Source organism: Solanum tuberosum, unplaced genomic scaffold (genome assembly GCF_000226075.1).
Source record: "Solanum tuberosum cultivar DM 1-3 516 R44 unplaced genomic scaffold, SolTub_3.0 scf00429, whole genome shotgun sequence".
Lineage (NCBI taxonomy): Eukaryota > Viridiplantae > Streptophyta > Magnoliopsida > Solanales > Solanaceae > Solanum > Solanum tuberosum.
Window position 1 is genome coordinate 234,458 of NW_006239358.1, and position 21,284 is coordinate 255,741.

The 21,284-nt window shown below is 35.8% G+C and overlaps 5 protein-coding genes and 1 non-coding gene across 7 annotated transcripts; 2 read left to right on the top strand and 4 right to left on the bottom strand.

Moving 5' to 3' along the window:
- Nucleotides 1–916: 916 nt before the first annotated feature.
- Nucleotides 917–8,377, top strand: LOC102601906 (SPX domain-containing protein 4). The gene is made up of 3 exons (XM_006363347.2): nucleotides 917–1,461; nucleotides 5,293–5,458; nucleotides 7,764–8,377. Exons 1-3 carry the CDS (start codon nucleotides 1,192–1,194, stop codon nucleotides 8,249–8,251), a joined length of 924 nt encoding a protein of 307 aa, XP_006363409.1. The 5' UTR covers nucleotides 917–1,191; the 3' UTR covers nucleotides 8,252–8,377.
- Nucleotides 8,378–9,939: 1,562 nt separating this feature from the next.
- Nucleotides 9,940–11,368, bottom strand: LOC102602239 (uncharacterized protein At5g39570-like). The gene is made up of 2 exons (XM_006363348.2): nucleotides 10,181–11,368; nucleotides 9,940–10,044 (listed from the first exon to the last, which is right to left on the bottom strand). Exons 1-2 carry the CDS (start codon nucleotides 11,117–11,119, stop codon nucleotides 9,958–9,960), a joined length of 1,026 nt encoding a protein of 341 aa, XP_006363410.1. The 5' UTR covers nucleotides 11,120–11,368; the 3' UTR covers nucleotides 9,940–9,957.
- A 1,468-nt stretch (nucleotides 11,369–12,836) lies between these two features.
- LOC102602574 (uncharacterized) lies at nucleotides 12,837–15,111 on the top strand. Its single transcript, XM_006363349.2, has 5 exons — nucleotides 12,837–13,154; nucleotides 13,347–13,433; nucleotides 14,317–14,466; nucleotides 14,568–14,765; nucleotides 14,836–15,111. Exons 1-5 carry the CDS (start codon nucleotides 12,945–12,947, stop codon nucleotides 14,938–14,940), a joined length of 750 nt encoding a protein of 249 aa, XP_006363411.1. The 5' UTR covers nucleotides 12,837–12,944; the 3' UTR covers nucleotides 14,941–15,111.
- On the bottom strand, nucleotides 15,046–15,118 carry TRNAA-UGC (transfer RNA alanine (anticodon UGC)). The gene has a single exon. It is a non-coding gene; the product is annotated as a tRNA-Ala (tRNA).
- A 131-nt stretch (nucleotides 15,119–15,249) lies between these two features.
- On the bottom strand, nucleotides 15,250–15,910 carry LOC107058109 (agamous-like MADS-box protein AGL62). Its single transcript, XM_015303435.1, has one exon. It carries the CDS (start codon nucleotides 15,781–15,783, stop codon nucleotides 15,268–15,270), a length of 516 nt encoding a protein of 171 aa, XP_015158921.1. The 5' UTR covers nucleotides 15,784–15,910; the 3' UTR covers nucleotides 15,250–15,267.
- A 1,310-nt stretch (nucleotides 15,911–17,220) lies between these two features.
- On the bottom strand, nucleotides 17,221–20,963 carry LOC102602912 (uncharacterized). 2 transcript variants are annotated; one of them, XM_006363351.2, is made up of 8 exons: nucleotides 19,879–20,963; nucleotides 19,387–19,432; nucleotides 19,210–19,302; nucleotides 18,571–18,690; nucleotides 18,115–18,213; nucleotides 17,779–17,838; nucleotides 17,591–17,685; nucleotides 17,221–17,508 (listed from the first exon to the last, which is right to left on the bottom strand). In XM_006363351.2, exons 1-8 carry the CDS (start codon nucleotides 20,805–20,807, stop codon nucleotides 17,373–17,375), a joined length of 1,578 nt encoding a protein of 525 aa, XP_006363413.1. In that variant the 5' UTR covers nucleotides 20,808–20,963; the 3' UTR covers nucleotides 17,221–17,372. The 2 variants fall into 2 exon arrangements, with proteins under 2 accessions (XP_006363413.1, XP_006363412.1); XM_006363350.2 differs by having other exon boundaries at nucleotides 19,387–19,438.
- Between the last annotated feature and the right edge of the window lie 321 nt (nucleotides 20,964–21,284).

Genomic DNA, 21,284 nt, shown 5'->3' on the forward strand with positions numbered 1-21,284 from the left:
ATGTCGTTTTCCTTGACCTTTCAATTTCTTCAAGTATGAATATTCTCTTCTCATGTCATTTAAAGAATGCATTTTTTTTAAAATGGCAAGGGGAGAAAATCAATTTGTGTTTTCTGTGTGGGAAGACTCCTTTAACAGTTACCAGTAGATTAGAAATATTTAGTCACACTCTAATGCAAGTATTGAATATGAGTGAGAAATCAAAAAATATCCTGATGTTCTCAACTCACAATTTTGAATAATGCTTTAAAAAAATAAGTAAATAGTGTAGTATATTACTCCATCTGTCCTTATTTACTTGTCCATTTTTTCTTTTATAGTTATCCCTAATTACTTGTTCATTTTGATAAATCAAGAAAGGATAATTTTTTTTTTACTTATTATACCCTTAATTAAATGATTAATTATTTTAAAAAGATGTAGAACTTTTCATTCACTTCATAATTAATAGGGATAAAATAGTAAATTTATTATGTCATTAATTGTTTTCTTAATAGGTGTGTATGAAAGGGGAGTTGCCATTCTTTTGTGAGAAAAATCACTAACATTGATTGACCTCAAAGTCGAGTTATATGACAACAATTTCTAAAATATGTGTTGTATTGTTGTTCCTGCGTCTCTTGGGGGACAGAATGGCTAAGCTGACATGACACTCAACTACAAGTTGTAATCGAATATTCTTTCAAAAGTCATGGTATTCTGCGCAATTGGATCGCTAGGAATTTCACATGTAAAAGTTAAAATTCCATGAGTGATTATTTTATATGTGACTTTTACTCACATTTTCTGCTGTAACATTATTGGACATTAGAACAAATAAGCTCGCCACAATGATTTCGTAATTCTTTTACAAATTTATTTTTAGTTTTATATTTATTTAGGAGATATATTTATTTACATATATAAAATAATTTTCTTCTACTCAATTTGTAGAACGATAAAGAGATCATTTTTATCCTTAAAAGTATCTATGATAACTTAAATTCTTTGTTAAAAACCTATAATTTGAGTTCCTTGGTTGGTGGGTGAGGGAATGCATATCTAAACTCAAAATTGCTAATTGGTGTGAGAATTTAACATTTAGTAAAATTTTGTCCTATCTGTTATTGGATTTCTAAACTTCAAAAAGCAAAATTTTGTTTAAAATCAGTGTGTTTATTCGAATTTGTATAAAATCGAGCGATTGGTGATATGAAATTCGGGAAAGAATTCAGCATCCATTTGGAAGAAACCCTACCTGAATGGAGGGACAAATACTTGTGTTACAAGCCTTTGAAGAAGCTTATCAAGCACATCCCTTCTTCCACCGGCGATAATCCACCTCCGCTACCGCCGCTGCCGCCCGCGACAGCGGCCGCGACCGAGCTGCAGGGTTGGTTTATCAGAATTCTCAATGAGGAACTCGACAAGTTCAACGATTTCTACGTGGATAAAGAGGAAGACTTCATTATCCGTTTCCAGGTTTCGTTTTTTTTTAAAAAAATAAAAATAAAAATCTACGCTATTGTCTGTTTGTAATTCTGAAATTGAATTGCTGGTAAATTTTTGTTTACAAATTCCCGTTAAAAAATTCAATTTTTGTTTTGGTGTGAAGAGACTGCGTGATTGTTACGCTTGATTAGTTTGATTAATTTAACTTGAACAGAATTTTACAGTTGATAAGCTCAGCTTTCAATTTCCTTTATTTCAATCAATTGGTTAATTACACCTAAATTCTGGATTAGTTGTGGTCAACTGCATGAATCCGTTATATCCATTGCGCTTTGTTTAACTCCTAAAAACCGAAATTTCATCAGAGTTTTTACTTATGATTTCCATAAATTGGATCAAGTTGTTAGCTTTAGATGGATCTGGGAATGTGAAGGTTTTAAGGAATTTGTTTCCGGTGTTTATTTGTTGTATTATTCGTAGCTTATTGTCGTAAAGAGGGATAAATGTACTGTCACTTCTGTGAGCGGCAATTAGTACGTGGGTGAGATAAAGGATGGAGGAATTGAAGAATAGATATTTTTAGATGTTCAAGAGTACAAGGATTTGGTAAAGTGACAAAGTCTCTCTTTTGGATAGATATGCTGCTGTGGTATGTGATATGTGATATTTGATGAAGTGTAAGTGGAGAAGGAAATCATTATATGAATCACAACAAAGGCCAAAAAATGCAAATGCAACTATGATGAACTTAAGAGCAATGCCAATAAATAATGGTCCCTTGTGGTCTTTAGATGGACGGTTCAAGTGATTGAGAGCAGATATATATACACCACATACCCCAAAAATAGAAGCAAATAGTTGGGTGCTGGTGGAGGGAAATGGTATGACAGGAGCTTCCTGGAGAATATTCTTAGTAAAGCTGGGGATATAAAAGTATCTTAATGGCATATTCCCCCTACTGCCTTTATAATTTGTTGAGCTGATTTGACCAAGGAAATGCCAAACACTAAATATCAGAATATCTCTGGCTTTCTCATATAACACTAACACCCGACTAAGCATATTACAACAACATACCTAGTGTAATCCCACAAGTCAGGTCTAGGAAGGGTAAAGCGTATGCAAACCTTACCCCCTACATGGGGAGGTAGAAAGGTTGTTTTTGATAGGCCCTCGGCTCAAGGAAAAGCATCTCAAAGTAGTTCGAAAAAGAAATAATGGAAGTAAAGAAATTATGGAGAAATAGTATAGAGAGCATGACAAAATATTCTGAAAAAGAACAATAACTTCAACAAAATAGTGCGATAATCGAAGACAAGAGACAACAAATAGTAACAGAAATCGAAGGACAAAAACTACAAGAGAAGTACTACTACTACTACTACTAGTATGGATAAATGAGACAACACTCTACTAACTTTCTACCATAATCCTTGTCCTCCACAACCTCCTATCTAAGGTTATGCCCTTCGTAAGCAGCAACTTGTCTAAGTAAATTCTCTAGAAAAATACTTGTACTCTTAAATGTTCAATCTTCCTTCAAGTCCAATGAAGAAAATTTTCTATTAGGCAACTCGGAGTTAGGGTGCTTGACTAAACTGTTAGATCAAGCCACCTATGATCCTCCACACAACATGGCAACCTAGGCTTGGGTTGCCTAAACAAGCTAAACAAGCAGGACACCTTGCGAGCTGATCATTTTACTAGTTTCTTTGAAGCTTTGTTGCATCATTATTATTCAGCGTGGAGACTAGTCGGGATTGTTTCTCTTCTTGTCCTGCTACTTTTGATGGAGGCTGCCCATCCAATAAATATCAAAATTCTCTTGATCAAGTGTTGATAACTATCTAATTAGTTCTTTACCTTATAAAAATAAAACTATCTGTCAAATTATTTTTAGGATATTTGACCACACTTATCGGTATTGTTGCTGATGTGGCCCCAAGTACTAGATTAAATAAGAAAGACACTCATATATTGAATACTATAAGAGAAATATTAAATATTGCTATAGTTTATTGACTTTTATATGACTTCGATAACGTGGAACTGGCATTGTCTGTGTTGTACAGCTTTCTTCTTGTCTTGTTCAGACACAAAGGTAATGGATACAATTATTTAAATAACACTTCCATTAATAAAATTCACGATATTTAACGCAATCAGAGTATAAACATAAACCCAAATTCAAATTATTACTGTATGAAACACCTCATTTTTGTACTTACCATGTGAAATAATTAAATCTCACACCCACTAATAAAACTAAACATTCAGTATAAACAATTAATTCTCTCTGTTAAATATCACTTTATTCTTTAGATTGCCTTATAGTCAATGCTTCCCAGTCTGTTGCATATATTTTTACTCTAATTTAACTAAAAAGTGAAAAAAGTTCCATAATACTAACCTCTTGTACTTGCCCATATTACTTATATGGGGTGACTCACTTCACTTGTGCCGTTTCTAAAGCTGCTCTCGATCCTCAAAGCCCGGCATCGGAGTCAACCCCTCCCTTGGTCGGTTCATGAGGTGTACTAGTAGTTAGGGAATTGCATGCATAATGAATACTTCACTTGGTTAATCATAAACTGAGACTAAGTTTCTTTTGAAAATGATTGGATCCAATGATGACCTTGGTCTTTAACTTTTCTTCATCTGGATCAGAATATGATACATTTCAGAGCAAATGGGGTGGGTTCGTAACTCTTATATCTGGTACATGTGTCCGTGTAGGGCTTTGGGTGGAGCATGTCATCCGTCTTAGTCCAGGATTGGGATTGGTAGTTGGTGAAAGGAGTTATTATATGATATCTGGTGTCAGAAGTAACCAAATGCCTTTAACATATATATAACACATTTAAGGTTCATTGCTACACTCCATAATATATAATTATGCAGGATTTCTTTGTCCCATCAGCCTTTACTGCATAAGGCATCATGAGTAAATTATAGCATAAAGACAGGAATATGGCTATCATTCTAGATAACTTTGTTGAGTATTGTTACTTAAAAGTGCAAACTAAAGTTGTCAAGTTTTAGCATGAAGCCCTTATAATTGCATATTCAATCTGCAACTGGCCTATTCAGGCCTGAATATACATTTAGAATCGAATTTTGATACAAACATTACGTAGTTTGCGATTGGAGTGTGGAGTCAAGTAACTATCAAAATGTTTACTTTTTGGGTAATCCATAATGAAACGAGTTATGGCAGTGGAAGGATTCCAGGAAAGCTGCGGGTGTGCTAATGGTGATGCAAGGACTGAAGAATTGTGGCAAAAAACGATGGACGTGACTGGTGAATGTGAAATTAAGATTCTTTAAGAAGTAGTAAGGTGAGACGGGGGTGGCGGAGCTACAGTTCCGTTGGCCAACTAACAACAATCGTGGCTGGTGCACAGTGGAGACAACATGGTAAATGCTGTCTCTGGTATGGGGTTCTGTGATGCTTGAAGGTCTGCGGTCGAGTGAGTTATTTGGTTGTAGAGAATGAAAATGTAATTTGTAGTGGGCCTGGTGGCCACTTCAAAAGTTGTGGAGGCAGACAGTGGAATAGGATGCATTTTTCAGTTTGGAACTTATGGGCGCATTTGCTGAATTTTGACTCATATTCCACTATGTGAGTTTAGAAGGGTACTGAAAATGGATAGTGTTATCTTTTTCCCTATCTTAATGGAGGGGTAGGCATTGGAAGGATGCAAGAATGAGTGTGTAAGATATCAAACGTGAAACAGAATGAGAGCCATCGTATTGCAGTATTATTGAATTTTTATTTCTCAAAGATATTTGTAATACATTGCGAGTCTCAAATTGCTATAGTGTGGATTTTGATTTTCTTTTTCTCTACTTGTATAACAGGAACTGAAGGAAAGAATTGAACGTGTGAAGGAGAAGAGCGACGAAGATGGAGTTCTTGCAACAAACAATGAATTCAGTGAAGAAATGATGAACATCCGTAAGGACTTTGTTTCTATACACGGGGAGATGGTTCTTCTGAAAAATTATAGCTCATTAAATTTTGCAGGTATAGAATTTTTGTCTGTCAATTTTCACCTTGCACTTCTGCAATTTGTTACCCGTGATAGTTATGTGTTTCCAGCATCATAGTGCTCTAAGGATTAGAGGAGAAATTTTACTGTGTTAAATACAATTATGACTAGTTATGAGAGTTGGCCTTGTTTGCCAGATGAATTTTACATCATCCCTCTCTTCCCCTCTCTCTCTCTCAACATCCATCAGCTGCTGTTCCTCCTCAAAGCCTTCCCTCTTTCATACTCTTCTTCTTCCACCTAGTCCTCCCAACACCATCCTTTTCCCAAGCTGCATGTGTCTTAGACTCTTACCCACTTTCTCCACTGCTATTGGTTCCTTATTGCCTATGTGACTCTTACAAGCAACTCATCAAACTACATAAACTGAGGTAAAGATGCAGCTAGAAGATACAGAAACGGAATGCAACTCCAAAACAGCTTTGACTATTACAAATTTAATCCAAATTTTGGGATGCTGTCTTTCTCCTCACTTCACTCCACATTTTCATGCAGTTCGGAAAAGGGCCTAAAATACCCTTTAACTATTGAATTTGGTACAAAAATACCCTTCGTTAATCTTTTAGCTCCAACATGCCCCAGACGTCAACGTATTGGCTCTAAACTACCCTTATTTTTAACGGTCCATTTCAAAAATAAAATTAAGAAAATTCATTTATTATGTGGCACGTTCCTATTGGCTATTATCAAAATTAACCTAATTGATTAATCTCAAATCAGAACTCAGATCCACCCAATAACCCATATCTGTCCTGCCTAAAAGCCTCATTAAATCAAGAAATTAGCTTTTATAATTTGATTACTTTCTATTGAAAATTTCAAAATTGAAGATAATTGAAGAAAAAGCTTCTCAAGAATTTAAAGATAATCAAAACACCGGTGTATTTGAAGCAAGAAAGAGTTCTATGTTCAGATGCATCAGATGGGTTTATTCATAATTTGCCACCACTAAATTTCTCAATTTCACACTCACTCTTCATGTAACTCCAATCCAAGTCCATGAAGATCACAAGAAGAATGTTCAGAGAACAAGATCAAGAAGCTGACATCATTGATATTTCTTAGCTAAGGAAGGACCTTGAAGTTTAAGAATGGAGATCGAAGACAAAATCTAATGACAGACAGAACATAAGATCTGTTGCAAAGATAAAAATGTATGAACTTTGAGAGAAAAAGTTTAAAAATTTCAGCCAAAGAATAAGACTGTCTGATGAAAATTTTACCTGTATATTTGTCAAAATTTAGACGCTAGATTTGGATTCGAAAAGTTAACCTTTTTGACCCAAATCTTATTGTTGCATTTCAATAAGCAGACTTGATTGTTAAAACTCAAGTACAGAGAAAAGCCAAGATTGAAGAGAATAAACCACCAAGAAAAATGAAGATGAAGATAGGGAACCACATTTAGACGGAGGCAGATATGGGTTATGGGTAGATCCGGATTATGAATTGAGATTAATTAATTAGGTTAATTTTAATAATAGCCAATAGGAACACGCCACGTAATAAATGAATTTCTTAATTTTATTTTTGAAGTGGACCCTTAAAAATAAGGGTAGTTTAGAGCCAATACGTTGACGTTAGGGGCATTTTGGAGCCAAAAGGTTAACGAAGGGTAATAGTTTAAGGGTATTTTAGGCCCTTTTCCGCATGCAGTTTAATGTTTAACACAATTCCTCTATCTCTGAGTTTTTGTTTTCCCCAATATCCTTTAACCATTTTCTGATGATGATTTTTTCTTCCTTAATTCTCTTCCTCTACTTCTAATATCTTCTACCAGTTCACTTTTTCTTTCCGATTTTATACATTAATTCTTCGAATTGATTACATGGAATGTGTAATCTCAAGAGCCTTGTAGTTGATACAACAAGATGGTGAGGTTTTGGGATGAGACGAAGGGAAAATAGAGGATAGGATAGGAAGCTGGGAGAAAAGATGACGAGATGATGTGGTGTGGGGATGGAAAGGGAGGGGTGTTGGAAGGAGAAAGAAAAGAAAGTAGGAATGCTTTGAGGGGACAACAGATGATGGGTATTAGAGAGAGGAATAGGGGTGATGTAAAATTATGGGAGCTACTAGCTCTACTCGGCAAACAAGGACAACTCTCACATAACTAGTCATACTTTAGTTTAACTTGAAAGTAAGATTTCTTGGTTTAGAGGTATAACTACCTCTGATTTATGCAAGGTCATGGTATAAGGCTTCTTGGTTTAGAGGTATAACTACCTCTGATTTATGCTAGGTCATGGTATCTTCTCTAACAATTTTTTGTTTCATTAGGACTTGTTAAGATCTTGAAGAAGTATGATAAACGAACTGGGGGATTGTTGCGTCTTCCTTTTACACAAGTTGCACTTCATCAGCCGATCTTTACTACGGAACCTCTGACGAGATTAGTCCATGAGTGTGAGGCTAATCTTGAGGTCCTATTTCCTTTGGAAGCAGAAGTTGTTGAATCAGCTGCCCCTGCAGATGAACAGATGGGAGCAACTTCTTCATATGCTTCCAATGTTCTCCCTGATACAACATTTCCACAGGGGGAAGAAAATGGGGATATATACCGAAGCACGCTAGCTGCAATAAGAGCCATTCAGGGACTAAAGAAAGCAAGCTCAACACATAACCCACTGTCATTTTCATCTATTTCTGGGAACCAAGATAATGATAGCCCAGGTGCTGTAACAGCAGAAGACTCCGATTCTGACTCATTGGTTGCCTCTCAGAATGGTGAAGAGATGAATCATGAAGTTTCCAGTTCACCAAAATAGAGTTGACCGATCTTGTTTTGTTTTGTTCATTATGTATAGTGCTAAAACTGTGCACTTTCTGCGTTGTGTGCTATAGGTCTGAATAACTGCTTACCCAATCAATAATATAAAGGAATTAACTTTAAATGTTGTGGTAATAACAAAAGCTTGATGATCATCTACAAATGCCTATTTTTTGCAATTTGAGAGGGCAGTAAGGCACAACAATTTTAAGTAATGTATTCTGCCTGTGAAGGAGGAGAGTGAAATTACTTAACCGATGCACATTCTAGTCATTTTGAGCTGTTTATGGACCAGTCATAAGTATATATGATCATACCGAGTTAAGAATTTAGATGTCCATGTATGCCCCAAGAATCTGACAGAATACAGTAATTGACCTGTCAATCAAGTTTGAGTGAAAAGCAGGAGCTTCTACCAAAGAATGGTCGAAAGTTTGCCAAGAAAGGCCAGATAGAAGTAAGTATTTTTAATTCTCTTATTCTCTCACTTTTACAACTGTGATTTTTGTATTCCAGTGTTGCTTCTTAGCAAGGGCAGAAGATGAGTGAGTTGCTTCTCAACGGACTTTTGTGGCAATTCTATCTTTGCTGCATTAGCATGTGTCTTCTTCAGCTGCATCTTCCTCAAAAGATGAAGTAGGTAACTCATTATATAATTACATATCACACTATGTAACTTTTCAAATAATTGATAAACAGAAGTGTCATAATGGGGATGACTGTTTTTTCCCCAAAAGTTTTCCATTGAATTAGTTTTCATTGCATTTAACCTTCTAACTTTATAATGTACCTTTACTCTATCTTTTTACCATTTTTATCAAGTATTGATTTAAAACAAATTGGACGAAGAAGATTCTATGGCATTTTCCATGTGACGGTACAATAAGAAATCAATGTAAAACTTTTGTAACTTTGAAAAGAGAGTAAAAGAAAACGTTTTTCTTCTGATAGCAACTGCAGAGACATGACATATAAGATCCCCAATACGTGTAGTTTGTAAAAAGTTTATCATTAATACTATTGAAGAATTCTACTTTTCCCTACTTATGCCGTTTGTATATACTCCCTCCCTCTAGTCCAAATTAAGTCCATTGTTGGAATTCTTTTCATAGTTCAAAATAAGTGAATTATCGAGACTTTTTTTCCATATTTACCCCTCATTTAATGAGGTTCTTAACTACTTTACATTTTCTAGGAGAATAGTTTGAGAATAATCAAAAGGGTAAATAGTGGAAAGTAGTTTTTGATTTATGTCCTTCAATATTTTTCTTAAGGGGTGTGCCGTACGCCCATACCCCAACAATTCACTTAATATGAATTAGAGGGAGTATTGTCCTATCCAACCAAATGACTTTGCAAAAGGTATGCTTTTGAATTTTGGATGTTGATATAAAGACACAGCAAAAGAGAACTATTTATGGCATAGTATTGCTTGAAAAGTCTGGGTTTTTATTCAAGTAGAGAAGAGAAAGATAGCTACTACTGCAAATATTTCCTTCTGTGAACAGACAAAACATGCCAAGTTTTATTTTACTATTCTAGTGATATGACATTAATCTTGAGCAGATGACAAAAGCACTCTGCTTAATCATCAGTGTTTGTAATGGAACAAAACACCAAACACTGAGGAAAACATGCCAACTTTATTTACTATAACTTCTACTGAGGCATGAATCTGTGGTGCAGGTGGTAGAAGAACTCTGTTCAATCGTCAGAGTTTTGGCGACGGTGGCGATTCCTACGACGTTGTTTCTTCTCCTCGTCCTCGTCCTCCTCAGAGTCATCATCACCCTGCCGATTTATAAGATCAAATCAATGGAAGCTGAATAAAACTCTAGATAAGTGAGCTGAGAGCACAAAAGTGAGTTACATTCCATTTTAGTTACGCTATTCATTCAAAAATAAGGAAGAGTAGTCAGGTACTTACATATTTCTTGCGACCATAGCCTTCATCATCATCGTCACGCCTTCCATAGCTGGGTTTTCTGTAGTCCTCTTCCTCAGACCTTCCATAACTAGGCCTCTCAAATGATGTCCCGTACCCTTCACCCTCTGTTGTCTCGTAGTTTGAACGCCCATAACTAGTTGATTTCCCTCCATACCCACTGTCTTCTGCCTCTCCATAGTTTGTCTTCTTCCCATATCCACTAGAGCCGTATTCCGAGCTTTCCTCCTCGTACTCACTTTTTTTTCGATATCCTGATCCATATTCATCAGAGTCTGCTTTTCGTCCATAACCAGAGTTTTCTTCATACTCACTTTTTCTTCCATACCCTGATTCATACTCAGAGTCTGTCTTTCTGCGTCCGTAACCAGAACCGTATTCTGTGTTTTCCTCCTCGTCCTCACTTTTCCTTCTCTGCCTTGATCCATACTCATCATCATCATTTTTCCTTCCATAACCTGATCCGTAATCAGAACTTGGCTCATTGTATTCCGAGCTCTCGTCATTATACTTCCCCTTCCGTCCATACCCGGATTCATCATACTCACTTTCTCCACCATAACCTCCTCCGCTAGGACGATTCATCCCAGGCTTGCGACTAGGGTTCTCATCTTCATCCCCATCCCTAGATGGGCGGGAACGGGAGGGACGAGTCTTGGGCTTGGAATAGCTCTGGTACTCATTATCAAGAGCTTCATCACCATAGGCAGAGGGTTCGGCAGAGGAAGTGTAGTGGGGGCGATCATAGTCGAAATCATCAGACTCGGAAGACATCGGAGGATAGCAAGTCTCCTCCGATGGTGGAATTGGACGGCCATATGTCAATTCGATATCGTATCCACCACCATAGGGTGTCTGATCATACTCATCGAATTCAGGGACATCGTCACTGTGATGGTGGCCTTTCGGGTAGTAAGACATGGTCAGGTTTGTGGTAATTCCCTCTGAAAGTTTAATTTCCTGTTTGATTAGAAAAGTGAAGAAGCTGGAAATGGTCACAAGAAATATGAGCAGTTAGTTAGTTAAAACAAAACATAAAAAGGGGGAAAGACGGTTAAGTCGTTGGATTGGGAAACAAGGTTGTTATTTGTTAAGGATCCGCACTACACGGCAGCTTGCTAAATAAACTCATTGTCAAGATTATTTATGTTATGTTATGTACCGCAATCATTCCGTGGAGTTATTTTTATCCGTTCACTTTTACTTATCCATCATATTCAAAATATACATTATTTTTTGTGTGTTAGTTAACTATAGCCAATTTTCAATGCATTTGTCAAAGTATTGAATCTAACATATATAGTAAAGTTAGCGTTCTATATATTTCTCCTTGAGGGGTATACTAAATTAATATTGGACAAGTAAAAATAAATTCCTTGAGGGGTATACCAAATTGCATCGGTCGACTCGGTTCGGTTCGATTTTATGTATTATCGGTTATGTTTACCAGTTTTCAATTTTTAAATGCACTAAATTAATAATCAATCAATAAGATATTTTTTATCTGTTTTTATTCTTAACTGTTCGGTTTTTGGTTTAACCAATAAGAAAATATTTACAAAACAATAATATGTCTTTCTAAAAAAAAATGACATGACTAGACATTAACTTTACAAATACTCATAAAATAGAAACAATAATAACATGAAAAAAACTACACAAGTATAACACAAAGAAATTAAGAGGAATGTGATTCTTACTTTAGGTTTTGATATTTTGTATAATGTGAAGTATGAATTGAAGGCTAAATGGCAAAGACAGTAACTAGTAAGGTATTGAAATTAATATTTCATATTTATGTAGGTAAAAGTAATAAATTACTACATTCTTAATGGGTTATCGATTTACCCAATATTAAAAATCAATATCGAACCAATTTTTTTTAAAATAAAACTATTAGAAACCCGTTAACTCAATAACCAAATAGCAATAAATCAATAACATTTTTTTTTAGGTTTATGGTCGATTCAGCTTTTGCCCAATCCTAAATACTGGAAAAAATATGGATAGAGAGTGCATTACAAAATCCTGCTATTACTAGGAAATAGCATCTTTGATTATTTTATGACCCAACAAAGTAAGAAATTAGTAATGTATTTTTTTAATATTATTCCATCATAAATTAACTTATATGTAAAATTTGATACTCCCTCCGTCCCATTTTATATGTCACCTTTCGGATTTCAAGAGTCAAACAAGTCTATCTTTGACCATAAATTTTTCATAGATCTTTTAAACATTTTGAATTATCAATTATTGTGACTCATAATACTTTTTACGTAATTTACAAATATATAAATTTCATTTCAAAAAAATTGAAAATTTCATGCGTAAATATTTACCTTATACAATTGAGTCATAGATCAGCCTTCCCAAAAAAAAAGTTGGATGCATCAAAATTCCTCTTATTCTTTTAATTGAATTATGGTTATAGTAAAAATGTCTTTTAATTTTGTGATCCTTAAACAAGTCATATGAAAAATTGAAATTAAAATATTATAAAAAAAATGAGTCTTTTTATTTTTTGTAACAAAAAAAATTAGATCATTTATTTTTTAAACGGAGGGATTAGTACTTAACAAATATTGTGGAGCCATAATCATCTCTCTTACCACTGAGAGATTGCCACATGTAGATATGGCTATCTGTCCATATCTTGTTTCTCTTTCCTTTTGCAACAGTCCATCACTCTCCACCATTAATGGAATCCTTGTCAAAACCGTTCAATTAAGTAATCGACACCTAAATGGCAAAGATTGCAGCAGCTCATACACCATGTTCATCTTCATTCCACAACAATTTGGTCCCCAAATTCAATAAACGAGGAATACTCTTCTTCTCCCAGGCAAAAAAATGGAGGTCACAGCCATTGATCGTGAAATCTCAGATGACAAATAATGCTACAACTTACACTTGCAGAATTAACACTGATATTCCTCTCTATGAAATTCCCAGGGTACTAAATTTTTGAATTCTCCTTTTATCTTAAATTGAGTCGGCTAATTTCTCACATTTTCAATTTTCTTCAACAACAAAAAAATGAGTGTTAATGATATAATTACTATATTAGTTAAGTGACCGATCGAGAAATCAACTAGTTAATTTTATTAGCCAATTGTATAATCTATATCATGTATTGCGTTCGCAGGCTTCGTTTGATGGATATCTGGAGAATAAGCCTAGAGTTTTCAAGGCCATTTTCCCTGACAAAAGAAGAAGCCAGCAACTCAATGAGGTATTATTCATCATTGGTTGACGGAACAATATGTGTTTCTCCTTAAATGGTTTTGGGCAATTCTCAATTTTAGGGTTAGAATTAGACCACAATCCATTTTCTTAACTTAGTATCATCACTCGATGTTTTTGGTTTGTTTTTGTGCTAATTGTGCACCAATATGTCAATCGTCGATTGTATATTCATCCTAACATCAGTAGTTATAAAGCTGTTGATGAACAAAATATCTGGTGGGAAAACAAAGATATAGAGGTAATTAACAAGTAGTTCTCCTTCCATAGTTACTTGTGCAATTCAGCTACTGAGTTCATCCTGTTTCTTTGCATCTATAAGGTAATTTTGTTAGACACTCTATTCCGTTGATTTTTTACTGTACTACTCTCGACCATTACAACCTTAACTTCTAAGTACATATGTTGGCTATCTAGGTGTTATCTCTTTTTGCCTCCACAAATTCATTTTGAACTCTTTGCGGATTGAATGTCCTCGGATCTTATGATCGTTATTTCTAACAAAATGCACAAGGTGGGTTATGTTTATATTCCAAATTGGAACTTTTCACGGTTCTTGGAATTTAGGAAAAGGCTCATGCCTATTCCTTCGTTGGTCTAACTATCACTTTATGCGTGGAATCTGACTGATCTTATATCTCGAGAGCTATCCTCTGATGAATGCCTCACTTTGAAGTTTGATCTGAATGTACACGAATGACTTAGAGAAATATGTCTTAGTTTGACAGCACTTCCGAATAAAGTTCCTTTTTCCTCTTTTATAGTGTCAAGAGATTGAATGATTGGTGTTCTCTATTCAGTCTGTTGCTGCTTTTCATTATTAAAACATGCATTGTTATTATATATTATGATTGACTACTAGTTCCATGCAGGAAGAGTGGAGAATTCACATGCTACCCATAGAGTTCCTGTTGATCACCGTCTTGCCAGTTATTGATATGAGATTGAGATGTACAACCAAAGGAGTTGAGTACCCACCGGGGATCCCTCATAATGTTTCTAAGGTTCTTGAACTCGACATAGTAAGTGTCAAACCAAATCTTCACCATGTAGCCTTAATCATATATACATTTGTTGTCTTTGTAATGGAATGATGTGGAGTTGACGCCACATAAATATGCAGATAAGATGGGAGCTTCAGGGGTTGGATGATGTGCTGAAGCCATCTGAGTTCTCACTTGGTGTAAAAGGCTCTCTTTACCCCGATAGGAATGGACCACGGACCAGGCTGAAAGGTCAACTACAGATGAGTATTAGCTTTGTTCTTCCACCCGTCCTAGCTTTGGTCCCTGAAGCTGTTCGTAGAGATGTTGCAGAGTCGGTTAGATACTGAACCTAATCTCTCTTTCGAAGGAGTTTAACAAAGACTAATCTTCTGCAATTTTGAACAGGTGCTAAGGGGACTACTGCAGAACATGAAGAGTAAAGTAAACGGTAGCTTGCTTTCAGACTACGCCGAATTCAAGAGGGAAATGCAGAACAACTTATTAGTCTGAACAGTAACTATAGCTATAGAGGTGCATGGTGATTTACACCAGTATTATTCAAGAATGAAGAAATTTTGTTTATACTTTTTGACTTGAGAAAAAAATAAAAAAATTTGGAGATGCGGGGGATCGAACCCCGTGCCTCTCGCATGCAAAGCGAGCGCTCTACCATTTGAGCTACATCCCCTTTGGTTACTTCATCAGAGAACATTAATTTACATCTTCAAATTCAACAATGTAAAGAATACATTAATTAGGTTTGTGTCAATAACTGGGTACAAAAATCAGAAGTTGCTTGCTGGTAATTAGCAAGAAGAAAAGAATGAAATTAGCAACTTAAATTCCCTGTGTATTTTGTTTGAAATTAGTACTGAAGAGGAAGCCCTCCAAAGTGAGATTGAGATTGAGATTGAGATTGGGGATGAACACATCATCATTGAGCATCATACTCAAATCATCATTACTACTACTAGCTTGATTCTTCAATAAATTCTTCTTCAAAACTTGCATTGCAGCCATATATTCTTCAAGTTCTTGTAACCCTAAATTCTCCAAACACACATCTTCCCACCAACTACCCGAATTGAACCCATCATCTTCGCCTTTTTCAAATCGATGAATAACAGAGTCGACAGAAGGATTTCCGAAGGAAAAGAGTTTACCGGCAGGAGATTCAACAATGACGGCGACTTGAGCACCAGATAATGCACTTAGTTCACTGGCTTTCTTAAAGAGACCTGCTCGACGCTTTGAGAATGTCACCTGTAAGCTATTCTTATTAGCAATCTTCTCTATTGGAATCTTCTGCCGTCCCCTGCTTCTTTTCTTCGCCGCCGCCGCCGGATTCTCCATTATTTCTTTCTCTTTCTCTCTTATTGCTAATGGGACTTGCCTGAGAAGAAAAGGCAATTACTACTACTTATATAACTTCATTAGTTTCTATATTCCGATCATGTAAGGAAAACTTATTATACAAGGAACGGAGTATATATTTGGTAACTTCTACAATTAAAGTTTAATATAATTTTTAAATATTTTAAGGTATTGATCTGTAATTTATAAAAAAAATTAAAAAAAATAATACAAGTTTGTATGTTTTGTAAAACTTGTGAATAATACACAAGAATGTAAAATAAGATAGATAGAATGAATAATATCAAATTTTGTCAGTATAACAAAACTTATAACCAATCAAACAATACATGAACGTTTTATTAATCCAACTGGACTTTAGAGTTATGTAATTTAGTAAGATAGGTAGAATGAATATTGACGAGTTTTTTTTAATAAAATAAAATTTATAACAAATCAAATTACACGTAAATGTTTATTATCAATTCGACATAACTTGATCGATTCGACATAACTAGTGAACAATTTAAGGTAGAATGATATTGTCCTTAAATTATTGTCTCGTGGAAAATTTGTCGCCTAATATGTGATTTTCAATTGTGAATATCTCTAATTAAACTATTCTCTATTCAACAAGGTGTTTACAACTTACAAAAAGGAGTAACGGTCTTTTTTTATCCCTCTGCGAGTATATTAATAAAATATGTGCTTCTGGTCTGTTTATAAAGAAAATAAGGTACCCGCAAATATTAGACTACTAATTTAACATAACACATGAGTAATTAATTAAGTAAACAGTTAATAATTCTTTGAATTGGTGACGATTTACGAGAAGAAGAGTCAAAACTGCACCTTCAAGTAATTGAAGGTTAAAAGTCGAATGTACTTCTGCATATATTGAAGGATAATCAGATTTTGTCCTTTTTTATTTTGATGACCGTAGTGTCCGATCCAACTTTCGTATACCGATACATATCGCCTCCCACCAACAACAGGTAGCAAAAAACTCTGTCCACTAAGATTAGGACAGATGAAAGAATCACCTAGTGTGTTTTTTTGTCTGAATTTTGAAATCGAGACCTCATGATTCTCAACCACTTCATTCACTACTAGGCCACACCCTTGGTGCCAGAATTTGTCAACATTTTAAGGAATGAAAAATGCAAATTTCCCACAACAAAATAAAAACAAAACAAGGTAAGAGCCAAGAGTTTATTTCTTCATCTGATCATCAACTAAACAACATGGTAATACAGTAAAATCTCCAATAAGGTTGTGATCAACGGTGATCATGTTGCTGCCTAAGTTACATATCAAAAAGGTTGGCGATGAGTTGATGAGCAACAGGAAGAGTAAGTACAACGATCATTTCAACCGAAAAAATGGGGCAATCAAAATGTTTTCATTCAAAAGCATAATCACATAAGTACCCGGGGATTGTGCCAATAGAGATGGCATATTATTGAGCCAAAATCACTGTTTCTTTTTCTTTATCAACATTGAGACGATTAAAGAAAAAACTAGTGCTCATATACACCATTGAATAAAAGAATATGAATTGGTGATGCAAATCCAAATGTAGGACTGTCTCACAGGCCATCGCTGCATCCCAAGTCGTTCTTGCTGTGTATGTACATGTCATTCAAAGACTCGCAGGACTTGATCTTCTTGTGTTGCGGTAAATGGAACTTTGGCTCTCTTGGCATGGTAGGATTCTTTGCTGACCTAATGCAGACCACCAAATTTCCTATTTAGAAATAATGCTCATCTAAAAAGCTTGTAGGTAAAGTTGGAAATTTGTTACTACCTTCTAGGAATGAAAGGCCTGTCAAAGTAGGGCATTGGTTGAGCTTTCGGAACAAGTTCCTTTCTCAGCCTCCTAATTTCTTCTTCCTCAGCCATCTAGAGAAGGTAAATAATAAAAGGTATAAATAAGAATGGAAGTGCAAAATGGTATACATGCAGCATTTCATCCCAAAAATTTGCTTGGCTTACCTTCTGTAGTCTCTCTCTTTCCATTTTGTATTGTTCAATATAGCTCAGTTTTTCTGCTACCTGATACAAATGCACTTTCATTGGTTATTTCCGTACATACGCCAGCATTTCACTAGAAGAAATTTGTTTGGGTCCTCTTATTGGTGCACTTTCTTAGGGAATCTATTTACACAGACATACATGTACATGTTCCGTATGAAATATTCTTGACGAAAGAAAAATTGAGATAATATTCATAGCAGCATTTTGAACAAAACTAAAGCTACCTCTCTCATGAAGAGATATTAATCTAGGTAAATGAATTACCAAAGTTAATAAAGAATAAAAAAAGTTTACCTGATGGTCAAACTCAAAACGTTCAACAGCCCTAATGTCACTGTGCAGCACCAGATCAACTGGCCTTGTGATCTCTTTTACCGGAGGCTTTGGCAAACACTGAACAGTTGAAAATGGAGTAATTCAGTTTTGTTTTCATTGGCTGACGTATAATCCCAAGTGCAAAAGATATGTGCGTAGTGAGAGAGGTAATAATAACATGCACTTGGCTGACGTATAATCCCAAGTGCAAAAGATATGTGTGTAGTGAGAGAGGTAATAACATGAACTTCCTACATCATTTTACTTTAATTTCTCTTTTATTTTGGTTCAGAAAACTCCAGTCGGCAAAATATTAGATCAAAAAGATGCATTTCCTTTTAAGTTCTGGGCATAGTAACAAGATAACCTTGTAGATCAATGCATTCACATATAAAGTACTTATTAGACATGACTACGGTGAAAAGCTTATGCTACCTCTGGCTCGTCTGTTGTCCATGGAAGGCCTTGTGCAATTGGTATCCTCTGTTTCTCCTCTTCCTCCACCATTTGTTGCACTTTCTTAACAAATTCTTGCTCCTTGCTTTTTCCCCTTTCCTGCAGCAACAGCCAATCTAAGCAACTCCTCAAGTAAATTGGTAAATGATTAATTGGATTTAACATGACACCCTAAATTGAAAAGGTTGATATATATGCAGTTCAACAATGAAAGGACACAATTAATAGGAAACTATACAAATAAAGACCACTTAGTGATCAGGGAACAATGACCATTATGAATGTCAATAACAAAGGGAATTTAAAGACCAATATTCTGATTTTCTTGTAGCCACACAAAATTCAATCCATCTTTCATAGTCCAGTCTTCAGAAACAGTCTTTCTACCTCCACGAGGTAGAGGTAAGGTCTACATACACTCTACCCTCCCCAGACCCCACTTTGTGGGATTGCACTGGGTATGGTGCTGTTGCTTTCCTAGTTCATTCTGTTTAAATAATTATTTGTCGAAATAGCACATCCTCAACCAGATATAATGCTACCACATATTTGGTCATATTTGCACAACAAGCAACCAAGTAGGTAATGCTAGAGCAACCAAACACAGAACTCACAAACCTCAGTTATAAGTTTGAAGGGCTTCTGGGAGGTCGGTTTGCGATGCCTTCTCTTCCAGCTTCTTCTAGGAAACGTACCTATTGATTCAGCACTCTGCAGCATTAAGAATGGAAATAAATCAGTAGAGATCAACACAGATTGCTCTTATCTAATGGTGATGGATTTATAAATTCTTACATCGCGTCTGCTTCTTTGACCACCACCTGAAGTCCTGCTTGAAATACTGAAGCTTCAAATAGCAAAAATAAGTAAAAATTTCATCAGCACCCAAATGCAGTGGCGGAGGCAGCATGTAATGAGGGGGGTCATCCGACCCCCCTCGGCGAAAAATATTACTATTTATACATGGTTAAAATTATTTTTTAGGTATGTATAATAGATGTCGAACCCCCTTCCACTAGTTCGTGTGTTTACTTTTCAAATTTTGAACCCCCTTATTAAATTTTCTGGCTCCGCCACTGCCCAAATGAGGGACAAAAGAACAACAGCAAGCAAAAGTTACATTCCATCATAAACAAATAGGACTCTACTATATGAATCTACCATATACAAGCTCAGATAAAGCAGGGTTGAAAATCAGCTTAAGACTAGTTGACATATAGTGAATCCTTATAATGTTGGAAAGTGAAACAGAAAAGAAAATGAATCAGTGGTGTTTCGAGTACTAACCATCCATGGCTGCTATCCAATGAGGAGGCACGATGCGAATCCAAGCCTAAACTCTCGGAGGTGAGGAAAAAATCTGGTGGACAAAACGAAGAAGAAGATACCTGTGTCTCAGGAATCACGAGGGGCTGTAAGCCAGGCAATGCCCATTGTTGTTCCTTACTAGACTCTTCTTCCTTTTCATCTTTTTCCCCTTTCTCCTCACACTCATTTTTTTTGGGTGTTGAGAGAAGCTTCTCAAAAGCCTTAACAAGATTTAACACTTTCCCAGAACTAGTTTCAGGTACACTTTGTCTTGCTTCTTCCAACAACCTCTCCCTCCCCCTCTTTATAGTCCCAACAACACTCATTCCACCCGAACCCACGCCTTCCTTTGATGTTTCCGCCAATTCAACGAATTCACCCTCAGAAATTGAAACAGGAATTGTTGCCTCCTGGTTGTGCCTGACTGGCAAATCACCAAGACACCCAGTAACAATCTGAACGTTCGAAATCAAGGACTCGTCAAGGCGATCCAACTTCTCTATTTCACCCTCCTCCTCCTGTTCATTTCCACCACGATTCTTGAAGAACTCTTCTTGAGAAGCCCTGAGAGTCTCGTAAGCAACACAAAGACACTTCTTTTTCTCAACACCAACCTTATTACACTTACAAACCATTGCAGCGTTCACATCATCTCTATTAGACTTCTTCTTCTTGGCGATAACAAACTTCCTCTGACGAATTTTGTTTTTGGGTGAAGGCGAAGTCAATTGACTTGTATTAGGGTTTCTGGAAACTGACTTTTGGGTTTTCATCGACGATTTGGGCATCATTGGTGATTTACAAGATTTTGAAAAACCCGGACTGTTTTCGACATTGGGGTTCAAATTTTCGGTATTCTTGGAGCATTTCTTAGGCGTAAGCCTAGTGGATTTGCAGTTGGAATCCATCAGTCACTGGGGAAAAGCAATGTGATTGTCGCCGGAAAGTTGATCGGAGTTTGGGTTTTGTGGTATTGCTGATTGGCTAGGGTTTTCTGGTTCTTGCATTCATCAATCGACGAGAAAAAGAAGTACACGTTGAGCTTTAGACGCTCTTCTGCTTTGTAACGGCTAGTTTTTTGGAATTTATTATTTTTCTTAAAAAAACATTGGATTCGTTTTTTTAAATCATAATAATCAGTTTGCAAATTGGACCGTTAAATTTAACTTGTGATGGGAAGGTTGTCCCAAAAGAAAATGATTTTATTTTAAGAGACACAAATTATGATTAACTTATATACTAATAATAATTAACCATTGTCAAGTAATTAAGGTTTATTTAAGGCTTCATAATGGTCTGTCCGTTAAACTTGTCAAGACAATATTTAGAAACTAGAACTAAATCATATTTTAATTAAGGCATAATACATAAATATGCTTTTTAAT